The following is an 11,586-nucleotide window of genomic DNA, read 5'->3' as shown; positions in this document are numbered from 1 at the left end:
GCTAGGACCCGGCGGAAGGCAGGGGGCGGCGAGGCACGTCAAAGGGCCGCGCCGAGCGGACACCCCCCAGCCTGGCAACCGGGGCCCGGGCGGGCAGCGGCCACCGCCCCGCGGTAAGGGCGGGCACGGGGGGCATCGCGTGCCCCGAAAGGGGGGCGGGGGCTAGAGTGGGGGGCGTCCCCGCGCGTGCCCCGAAAGGGGGGGGCTGGAGTGGGGGGCGTCCCCGCGCGTGCCCCGAAAGGGGGGGGGCTGGAGTGGGGGGCGTCCCCGCGCGTGCCCCGAAAGGGGGGGGGCTGGAGTGGGGGTGGCTCAGCGCGTGCCCCGAAAGGGGGGGGCTGGAGTGGGGGTGGCTCAGCGCGTGCCCCGAAAGGGGGGGGGCTGGAGTGGGGGTGGCTCAGCGCGTGCCCTGAAAGGGGGGGGCTGGAGTGGGGGTGGCTCAGCGCGTGCCCTGAAAGGGGGGGGGCTGGGGATGGTGGCCTCACGCGTAGCCCAAAAGGTGGGGCTGGAATGGGGGTGGCCCCGCACGTGCCCCGGAAATGGGGCTGGAGGCATAGGGGAGGGGGCCCTGAGTGAGCCCTAGACTGGGAGGGGGGGTTGGTGGGCTCGGTCCTGCGTCTGCCCTGAAATGAGAGCGGGGTGGGGGGTGCCCACATGAGACCCTGTTACTGGAAGGTGCCAAATTTCTCACAGAAACACCCCCCCTCCCCCGCAAGGTGCCAGCGCAGGGGGGGGGGGCGAAGCAGCCACCTGCTGCCCTGGAGACGTCCTACTGGGGGTGGGCTTGTGCCCTGAGAGGGAACCGATCACCCTGGGTGGGGAGGGGGGCACTGCTGGATTCACGAGTGACTGCCACCGATAGCCAAATCCAGGCTTGCTCAGGATCCTGTCTGGCCAATTGCCCTGAAAATGTAAAAAAAATCGGATGGTACCAAAATAAAGTAATAAGAGTGTCTCCATTGCCAAGATGCTCAGGTTTTCATCAGCTTCCAAACAGCGTCGTGAAGAATACACACAACCTCAATCCATGGAGACCTCCCAAACCCATTGACAAGAGCCCTGCTGAGTGGATCAGTACATTGTCTATCCTATCTGCTGTAATCCACATACACACCTGGGGCCTGATGCAAACCCCACTGTAATGGATGGAAGGACTGAGCTTAGTGGGTTCTGGGTCAGACCCATGGTCCCCCATCCTCACCATAGTAAGCCTTATGCTGAGGCAGTGGGAGGGTTAGCCATTAAAAACTGTGGTTTTGTCTGGCAGTTGTCCTCAGGTGGGTCCAGGTGTCTCTGTGTGGATTCATCTTCAGGATTAGGGTCTTTGTGAGAGGAAGGATGGTCTGAGGTTGAAGGTACAAGCATGAGACACTGGAGAGCTGGGTTCAGTTCCCTGCTTTGCCACAGACTTCCTGTATGTCCTGGGGTGGAGGCCTAGATTATTATTATTATTTTTAAAGGCATTTAGGTGTTGCTGCACTCAGTGACAGTCAATGGAATTTAGATTCTGAAGTGCCTAAATCCCTTTTGGAAATGAAATTTAGGCTTCTAAATCAGTTAGGCATTGCAACACTGAGGGCAGCCCTGCCTAAATACCTTCAAAATCTATGGCCTTACTCTTTCTGTGCCTCAGTTCCCCAGATAATGGCACTTCCCTACCTCACAGGGTGTTGTGAAGAGAAGAACATTAATAATTGTGAGGTGCTCAGCTACTGTCTAACAGAGGCCACATAAGTACCTCATATGGGAGGGGAGTTTGGTTTTATAAAACACTTTTTTTCCACATCAATACAATTTAGTTGTTTGGCTTTAATCCTTCCCCTGTAGTGTTTGCAACTCAAACACTGCTGCATTTTGTTAGTCTATTTCCCTTTCTGGTTCCCCTGCCCTAAGTTGTGAAACTGACTAGCTTACTTTCACTGCCCAGGCTAATGCAAAAATCAAACAAAAAAACACCCCCCAACAAACAAAAACAAAACAAAATCACATATCCCAAAACATTAACCAACAAGAAACACTCCCATAAACAAACCAGTACATTCAGCTTTGCAATTTAAGGTGTTATCAAGAACACGAGGACGGATGTCATCTTATGCAAAATTATGATTTGTTACCCACTATCCCTTGAACGGGGCTCCTGAGATCCGATCTGCAAGCAACCCCGATGGCAATTCAAGTAGATTGGGGCTATGTGGCCTTTGAAAATCAGAACCCTTTGTTGGTTTGTGTAATAGCAGTTAGTGTGGGCGCAAATATCTAGAGTGTGGAATTTTGCTGCAGGTATGGAGGTAATGGGGGAGAGGGATCTGAATGGTGCCATGAGCTGAGAGGGAAAACAACTTTCCCAATTCCTTCCCAGGTTACTGGAAAGATGACCACCCTCACCCGGCAGGATCTCAACTTTGGACAAGGTAGCGTAGCGTGCTCCTCTCCAGAAGCTCATGAGGCTTCTTGCTGGCACAGGGAGTCCTGTGGAGATAGAGCTGGCTCTGCCTTGGAGTGTTGGTCTTCTACCCCTCAGCTACTGCTGCGAATGGGGTGAAACATGGACTGTACAGGGAAAATGGGACACCTTTATGCCTTGCTGGTGGGTTGTAGTATTGCAGGTCAGAGGTTATGATGACCACTGCACTGCCCTGTTATGCTCTTTGGAGCCACAAGCTAAGCTGGGGTAGCTCTGGTCATACTTGGAAGTGAGACCTGTAAGGAGCACTTATAATCCTGGTCAACTTGCATAATTATATTTTTACATGGGTATATCATTAAATTCTGCCTTCCTCCAGTTCACCTGCAGTTTCAATTGGATACAGGATTTTTCTTTACTTCCGGTCATAAATGGTTGTATAGTGTTGCTGTGGTGTTAAATAGTTGGCACATTCCACCCTAGAGGTGGTTGTATCTCAGTGGTGAATGCAGTGATCTCAAGGGTAAAATGCTTTGGGAGGTCCGTCATGTCACCACAGTTCATAAAACAAGCAGTGTACAGATAAGATGATGATCTTGGGCAGCAGTTAATCAGCAGATTCCTGCAACCAGGACATATTTGCTGGGTTTGTTTTTCTTTACCTGCTTTCCTCCACCACCTTTTCGTTCTGTTCTCCAGTGGTTGCAGATGTTCTCTCCGAGTTTCTTGAAGTGGCTGTTCATCTCATCCTTTATGTTAGAGAAGTTTACCCCATTGGGATCTTTCAGAAGAGGAAGAAATACAATGTACCAGTCCAGGTAGGCGTCTCTCCTGTAGCTTTGTGGCTGAGGAAATACACGGTTAAGCAGGGAGCATGCTGTATGTTCAAAAGCACTACAGAAGAGGTAGGTATTATTATGAATGCTTAGGCTCAAGGAGGTGCTACTAGAATGACATTTGTGGCCATGGATGAGATATTAGAGGTGTGTTTGTTCTGGCTAGTGCTTAACTGAATTAGTTTATATTTGAACAAATGCAAACCCTTAATTATTTTCAAAGTGAATTGAGTGGTCCTGAAAAGGGATCAATTAACAACCCTGGAGTTTGAAATGTTACACTTTTATGCACAGAACAGACAGATCACAGGCAAGGGCAGTACAGATTTCCCCCATGCTGCCCCCACAATGTGCTGTAATCCTGGCAGGGAGGGACTGTCTCTAAGAAAGACCAGTTGTGAGGTGGACACTGGTTAGGCTAGTTGTCAGCAGATACCATTAGACTTATTTCCCATAAGCCACTGCACAGTTATCAGATGCCAACAACTTCCAGTCACTACTTACCTCTGCTGGATTTGAACTGGCAACCTAGTGGTAAAATATTCCATTACAGTAGCAACCCCCTGAGGCCCTGCAGCCCACCAGCCCTTCTGCTATTTGATCTGAGTTCTCATTCTGTTTGCACAGATGTCCTGTCATCCAGAGCTGAATCAGTACATCCAGGACACGTTGCATTGTGTGAAGCCACTGTTAGAGAAGGTGAGGCCATGCCAGAGACCCTCGCATGGGGCATACCCCCTGCCCCAACTGTGCTAGTCACAAATAGAGAACTTTTACAGAGATTTGTATAGCGCAGTGGTCCTCAAACTTTTCAGGATCACACTCCCCCTAACCCTGTCCGCACCTCCCTCCCCCAGGGGCCGGGGCCGCAGCTCCTGGGGGAAGTGCAGTAAGGGGTCCAAACCTGGGGCCGGGAATGGAGCCACAGCCAGGGGCTGGGGCCGAAACCATGGCTGGGAGCGGGACGGGGGGCAGAGCAGGGCTGGGTGGCATTCTCTCCCTGCCCCCCATGGGGGCTTGCCCAGGTCTGCCACTCTTCCCCCCCTCCCCCCAGTTCCTCTGCACCCCCCAAGAAGAGATGCACCCCACAGTTTGGGGACCACTGGTATAGAGTTAGTGACCTAATCAGTTTCCCCACAACCAGGGTCCAGGTTTGGTGTTATTCATTTATTCACATTGAAACAGGTAAAAGGACACCAGCAGACTGCTAACTAATATATATGTAAAGGCAGCAGAGTCCTGTGGCATCTTATAGACTAACAGACGTATTGGAGCATGAGCTTTTGTGGGGGAATACCCACTTCGTCGGATGCATGTATCTGACGAAGTGGGTATTCACCCACGAAAGCTCATGCTCCTATATGTTTGTTAGTGTATAAGGTGCCACAGGACTCTTTGCTGCTTTTACAGATCCAGACTAACATGGCTACCCTGCTGATACTTAATATATATGTGTCCTTAACGATGGTATGTTACAAATGATTAAAATTGAAACACTTAAAAATAAGGCTTATAAATCCTGAAGACACTTAGTCACTAGTAACTTTACTCACGTGAGCAGCCTTGTGGAAGTCAGGGAGACTATTAATGCAAGCAAAATTAGACACCTGCTTAAGGCCCCAATCCAGCAGTGAGGTCTGGCCGTGCAGAGCTCATTGCCTTAGGCTGTTTTTTAATCTTCGCAGTTTGGCGTTGCTCTCCGTTTGGAGGATTGAAATAGGGCAGTTTCACTTCCTGGTTAATTTTCATCAATTTCACTTTTGAGCATTAGCCACAAAGCTGCAGTGGTTGGTTGCCAACACCACGTGGTTTATTATTTTTCAGCACTCTTTCCACTGTAACTCAATAGATAATAGTCTGTTGGCTTTAGGATTTTTAAACGCTTATTTTTACATAAACTAAATTGTGGAGCCAAACTTGCCTTACTGGTGCTGTGAGTGCTCTGCCTTGTATTGTGATTGAGTTGGGAGTGTATATTGCGAGCCTCGTGTCTAATCCTTGGCGGGAGGTGGAAGCCTATGATGGCTGCACGTTGCCTCTCCCTGTAGCAGTAGCTAGAGAGGGAAATGTCCGTTGTGGTGGACTGCAGCTCCCTACAAGCCTTGGGGGTAGTCCCCCAACAGGGATCTCGGATCCAATAATAAACTGATAGGGCATTTGATTGTAGCCAGAGCAATCCAGAGCCTTTCTAAAGCACTGGGAAAACACTGAAGTGATGTAGGGCTAGAGCAGGTCAGCATGTTCCTGATTCATAGGGAGCATCAGAGACGGGGGGAGCAGAGGAAAAGGGATGATCTGGCAGAGAGCTCCTGACTTGGTGTCTGTGTTTGCAGAATGACGTGGAGAAGGTGGTGGTAGTAATCCTGGATAAAGAGCACCATCCAGTGGAGAGATTTGTCTTTGAGATCACTCAGCCACCTCTACTTTCCATCAGGTAAAGGTTCCCTCCTCCCAGCCCAGTGCAGCCAGTGCCTGCTTCCTTCTCCCCGTGTTTGACTTTGGGAAACAACTACCCCTCCCTCTGGGCCAGGGAGCTCCCCTAATGAGCTCTGTCTCCTCCCCAGCTCGGACTCGCTGCTGTCCCACGTGGAGCAGTTGCTCCGTGCCTTCATCCTGAAGATTAGCGTGTGTGATGCCGTGCTCGACAACAACCCCCCGGGTAGGACTGAAAGCCTCCTCTTCTACAGGTCGGGCTCTAACTGCTGCTCCAGTGACAGCCTCACTGCCTGATTTTACATACAGCTCTTTGCGTAAGGGGTGGTAAAATGTCTTTCCTGGACAAACACACTAGAGAGAAACAACAGAGTCCTGTGGCACCTTATAGACTAACAGATGTATTGGAGCATGAGCTTTCGTGGGTGAATACCCACTCTGTCTCTCCAATACATCTGTTAGTCTATAAGTGCCACAGGACTCTCTGTTGCTTTTTACAGATCCAGACTAACACGGCTACACCTCTGATACTTGACACTAGAGAGAGTTTGTTTTGCACAGCGGGGCTCACTGCCACTCAAGCAGAAATGGAGATTAAAAAAAAAGTACAGGGGATTTAATCCCCAAAAGATCACAGGGCATGGTGCATATTAGACATATGCAGCATCACTGAAATGCAACCAGCTCTAGGGTGGAAGGCAGCAGCCAACAGGCAAAGAGCATCCCGCTCAAGAGGTGAGGGTAGAAATAAAACGTTGATCATGAGCACTGGAGCAGAATCCGAATCGTATAAAAGGTGCCCTGGGCCAGTTGCATTAGGGGCCTGGAGTTGGCGATAGGTTTACAGAAGAGGGGAAGGTGGAGACCATGGAGGAGTCCACGGTTTCTGAAGTGGTGCTAAGGAGAGCGCTAGCAAAGTCAGAGAGATCAGGAAATGACAGATTACTTCCCCAGTCGCTTTTGGAAAGGAACATGTCTTGGTATTTGCCTAGCTGTGGATGAAACATGCAGAGAAGCTAGCTCTGTCCGGGCACTGCCCAGATCATACCCTGGTCCCTCTGGCCATCTGATTACAGTGCCTTCCTCTCATCCCTTCTAGGCTGCACCTTCACTGTCCTGGTTCATACACGGGAGGCTGCCACGCGAAACATGGAGAAGATCCAGGTGATAAAGGTAGGTGATGCCTCTGTCTGCTTGTTGCTTGCAGTGAGCTGCATGGTAAAGAAGGATGGAAGTGAATTAAGGTGCTGCAGCTTTGGATTCTCCTTTCATCAGTGGGATTATATTATCATTCCCTGGAAGGGCTGGGCCACAGCAATTCCTGGTGTCTCGAAGAGCTCTCCAAAGACCTCTCCTTAACAAGGAGGGTGTGAAGTTTTGCACTGGGAATGTACATGCAGTGTTGCAGGTGTCTGGCCCTTTGAGGGGCACTGGGCCCAGCCTCGCCTGTGACTGATCAGGTGATTCTAAAAGCTAACAAGTAGCCCAGCTGGGAGAGCTGCAGAGAGCAGCAGGGAGGCTCCTGTAGAAGATCCTTGGACTAGGGCTGGGAAGCAGGTTGGCTCCTGAGGTGGGACCTAGAGCAGGGGCTCTCAAACTTCATTGCACTGCGACCCCCTTCTGACAACAAACATTACGACATGGCCCCAGGAGGGGGGACTGACGGCTGAGCCTGCCCCATCCCTGCCACCCTGGATTTGGGGGCCAAAGGCTTCAGCCCCAGGCAGGGGGCCTATAATCTTAGCCCCACTGCCCAAGGCTGAAGCCCTCAGGCTTGGGCCCCTGGCCCCAGCAAGTCTAAAGTAGCCCTGGCTAAGGTAGCCCTGGTGACCCCCAGTTGGAGAACCGCTGCCCTAGAGCAAGGTAGGTCCCAGGCAAATGGCCTGTAGGCAGATTGGGGAAGAGCCGCCAGGAGCGAGGCCCTGACTGGCAGCCCTGGGTCAGGGGAAGGGACTAGTTTGCGATGTGGAATTTGATACCAGTTTTACGAGAGACACCTCAAGCTGAGACCCTGCGAAGAAGGGCCTGAACCAGACAGCGGGCAGGGTGGCAGTGCCCCGAAGGCTGGGTGGACAGGCCAGGCCGGTACATGCTCACAACACCCCCCCGGGGACACGGCAGGCCTGTCTTCCAGACAGGCAAGTCACTACGGGCTTGATCTTGTGAGGTGCTGAGCCCCCTTTCCCCTATGGGATACGTAACCCACTGGGAGTTCTGCTTAGCCCCGGGCAGAGGTAAGGTCTGGAAGTGGAGGTCGGGGGAGGAGGAGATTGAGGTCTCTGGGTGCATAGGGTAATGAGCCCTTAGTAGTCAAAGACCTCGGCTCAGGCTCTGTGTTAAACCCTGGCCGAGGGATGGGCGGGGTGGGCACTGTCAGCGTGCGGACTAGCAAGGCTTTCCGGTATAAACCACTTTCTAAAGCTGGGGGCTCCCTGCTACCTCCCCAGCCAGGCACGTGCTCTGCCTCTACTCCTCCCCCAGCCTGATCTATGGTCCCCCTCAAATCCTCATGTTCACCGCCCCACCCCCAGCCCCTCCTTACTCCTTTGCCATAGACCCAATGACTGGGAAGGGGGGAGGGGAGCACTTGTGGGGTGCAGAAGGCCGGAGGGAGGGGCAGTAGTGGGTCCCTGGCGCCTCCACCCAATGCTGCTCCCATTTCCAGCCCTCTGAGCCAGGAAAGGGAGGGTGCTTTCTGCAGTTCATTCCCCGTCTCTATTCCTGCCACCAGGATTTCCCATGGATCCTGGCAGATGAGCAGGATGTGCACATGCATGACCCCCGGCTAATCCCCCTGAAGACCATGACCTCGGATATCTTAAAGGTGAGCAGGGCGCTCCAGCCCAGGCTGGCATGGGACTTCAATCTATGCAAACTCCCTGGGGTGAGGGGAATCTGGCTCCCACTGCTGTCATCTACGGGGCAACGGCTTAACACGGCTGTGAAGTCTCTTACCCCAGCAGGAGCTGCTGACACACTGAGTGCACTGAGCCCAGGCAAGCTTGGGAGGGCAGGACCTTCCCCATCTCACGTATGAAACCTGTTTGTGGCAGGATGCACTGGCCCCATTGTCCCATCACCAGTAAGTTCAGCCTGGCTCAGACCATCTACGGGTACAGGGGCTGGGGAGTGAAGTGCCCAATGGGCAAGCCAAAGACGTCAGAGGCGAGAGAGGCCACGGCACACCCTGCTGGAGGGCTGGGTTGTAGCTCCTGTCTGTCAGAGCTGTTGGGTTGTAACCCCTGCCCACTAACAGTCGGATTGTGAGGGGCTGAGCACCTCGTGGAAATGTGCCCAGCACCCCGAATTCCCCTTGGGAACTGTGCTCTTAAAGGACTGGGCCCTAGAGCACGAATACATCCCTGCACTCAATCCTTAGCTTTTTGGTGCTGCTCCACAGCACCCGTTTACATCACCTCATGCACATAGACTCTGCTCACAGGTGCAACCTATGGAGAAGACCCAAGCTGATTAAGTCTGGTTTCCCCTGTCTACAGTACATTCCCCTAAGAAGGTATTAAGCCAGTTCTGCAGGGTTACCTTTCTGAATCCCTTCTGTTACTCTCGTCCAGATGCAGCTTTATGTAGAAGAAAGAGCCCACAAAGGTACCTGATGCCGACTCTTCCCATCAACTTCAACCTTGTCCAAGGCTCAGATCTTCCTGAAGAATCCAGTGTCTTCTAGGGGGACGCAGTGTATCTTGTTAACAGGTGCTTCTTCAGCTGGCCTCCTGAGTGACTTAATGTCCATTGAGCAGCTCCCGATGGCCAGGCTGCCTATGGATTTAAAGTGCTCTTACCACTATACATAGGACTTGTGTGTGTGTGTGTATAGATTGTTACAGCAAATCCACAGATGCAAGGTGTGAGGGATGTAATGTAAACTGCAAGTGGGAATCAGTACTTCTCTCTTGCTCTTTCTGAGCCCGATTTAAGCCTTTAGAGGGCAGCTCAGTTGCACATTGGTACTTGTATGTGAATGTCCATTTTGTGTACGTACCTCTGAGCATCCAGCTGGATAACTTGGCCGTGTTCTGTTGGAAGCCTAAGCTCGTGTGACTCCACCGAACTCGCTAGACTTTCAGCAGGGACGAGTGGGGCCTTATCTACAATGTGTGTCCACTGTGAGTGACTGATCTGTAGCGTTGTCAATAAATACTGAGCGAGTTCTACCATCACGGAGCTAGGCTGAATTGTGTCAAAGGCAGCTTCCCCCAGTGTGGTAGATGCACAGGCCTGTACTGGTGAGAACCATTTCTGTGACCAAGTATAACTGGCACCATTGCACTTGCTCTCTCTCAATTTTCAGTGTTAGACACAAGTGATGGCCCCATGTTTCCATGGGAAAGATCTAGGAAGGGTGGAGAACGTCCGCGGGATTCCTTTGGCGGCCCAATCTCCCCCTGTACACATACACCTCCAGGAGGAGAGGGATTCACCCCTCCAATCCCATGGATCCCCAGGAAACTAGAGCTGTAGGCACAAGGTGCTGGCCCTCCCTCTGCCACACCCTGTCTCCATCACAGCTACTGTGGTGACTTGCTGCCACCACTCAGGCTTCTCTCAAGGAGAGGAGGTTCCCAAGGCCAAGGTAATTCAGCACCAGCCACTTGCCTCTCAGTGAAGGGTCTCCACTCCATCCTGTAGCAGAAACAATAGGCAGGAGCATTGTCCATGTAGGATAGGCCCATCTCCTGCTCAGCCTCCCGCCCCGGTCAGGGCCCTCTTTGATGTGCAGTGCTGCTACTCTGCAAGCTGAGGCGAGAGCTGGAGTCTGTTCCTTGTCTGTGCTCCTACAAGATTTGTGTGAGGGAGGGGCTTTGCGAAAAGCACTCGAAGTTGCTCAACTCTGTTACTACTGAAATTTATGGCAAAAGTCCCATGGACTTTCCTGGGAGCAGTCGGGGGGGGGGGGGGGGGGGCAGGGTTTCACTTAAGTCTACACAACACTCTTTAGAAAAAACAGGGTTGCAGAAGGCCTCGAAGGGGCCCTCAGAATCTCATAGTACTGGTGAGGGTGGAAAAGGGAAGAACATCGTTTGACTATTGGCTCCTAGACTGTGGGGACAAGGCTGGCACAGAAACACCCTCCATGACGAATCAGCGAGCTGGCCAGCATGGAATCACCTACTGCCAGGGTCAGAGAGCAGAACTCCATTAGACAAAGGAGAGTAAAGAAATTGACTGGGATTATACATAGCACTTTATTCACACCTATTGGCCAGCCAGTAGCATCAGCACTTCAGGGGTAAGGCAGACAGTTTATGAAGAGAAAAAATAACCCTTCTCTTCCCGACCCCAAATCCCTTTCCTTGGTCCTAGGATCACCCTGCACCTTCCCTCTGTCCACACACAAAAGCAATAATGCCCAGGACTAGTGCACAGGGAGAGAGTTCTCTAGCGCTACAACCTGCTCCCATCAGCTTCATTTTACTTAGTCAATCTGCAGCGCTCAGGACCGCCCAAGGCTGACATCAGGGTCTAGTTTCTTTCATGGCAAAGTGACATACAGGGGAAAAGAGGGCTTAGGTCCAGTGGGTTTGTTTTTGTTTTCAGCACACAAAAGAGGCCTGGCACTTTTTGTTGTTGCTTTACACACAACACGCTGGAGTCTCACCTTATTCTCCAGGGAAGCTTCTGTGCTGCCTGGAGAACCCAGATGTTTGATTAGAGATACCAAGAAAGCAATTGAATTCAGACTATTTACATCTTTAACTCCGGTGCCCCATGAACAGTTAGACGCCAAGCTCTTCAAAGATTCAAAACAGCCCTAACTCCTACGTGAGAGGGGGGAGTGAGCTCACGTTCCAAAGCAAAGTGCTCCAAGAGAGACTTGAACATTCTGACACTAATGTAGGGAAAACAACAAAGGTCCCTGTCCCCAGATGGTCCCCTGTGAGTCCCTTCAGGCCTTAA

General features: G+C 51.9%; 1 protein-coding gene across 2 annotated transcripts; it reads left to right on the top strand.

Annotated features, from left to right (window-relative positions):
* MAD2L2 (mitotic arrest deficient 2 like 2) lies at window positions 1-10,007 on the top strand. Of its 2 annotated transcripts, XM_044996579.1 has the most exons (9): window positions 6-113; window positions 2,357-2,408; window positions 3,101-3,219; window positions 3,865-3,936; window positions 5,571-5,671; window positions 5,802-5,896; window positions 6,770-6,843; window positions 8,402-8,494; window positions 9,243-10,000. In XM_044996579.1, exons 2-9 carry the CDS (start codon window positions 2,369-2,371, stop codon window positions 9,282-9,284), a joined length of 636 nt encoding a protein of 211 aa, XP_044852514.1. In that variant the 5' UTR covers window positions 6-113; window positions 2,357-2,368; the 3' UTR covers window positions 9,285-10,000. The 2 variants fall into 2 exon arrangements, with proteins under 2 accessions (XP_044852515.1, XP_044852514.1); XM_044996580.1 differs by lacking the exon at window positions 3,865-3,936 and having other exon boundaries at window positions 1-113; window positions 9,243-10,007.
* Window positions 10,008-11,586: the final 1,579 nt, after the last annotated feature.

The sequence above is a fragment of the Mauremys mutica genome, chromosome 21 (assembly GCF_020497125.1).
Source record: "Mauremys mutica isolate MM-2020 ecotype Southern chromosome 21, ASM2049712v1, whole genome shotgun sequence".
Classification (NCBI taxonomy): Eukaryota; Metazoa; Chordata; order Testudines; family Geoemydidae; genus Mauremys; species Mauremys mutica.
This window is presented reverse-complemented; position numbering and strand designations above follow the sequence as displayed.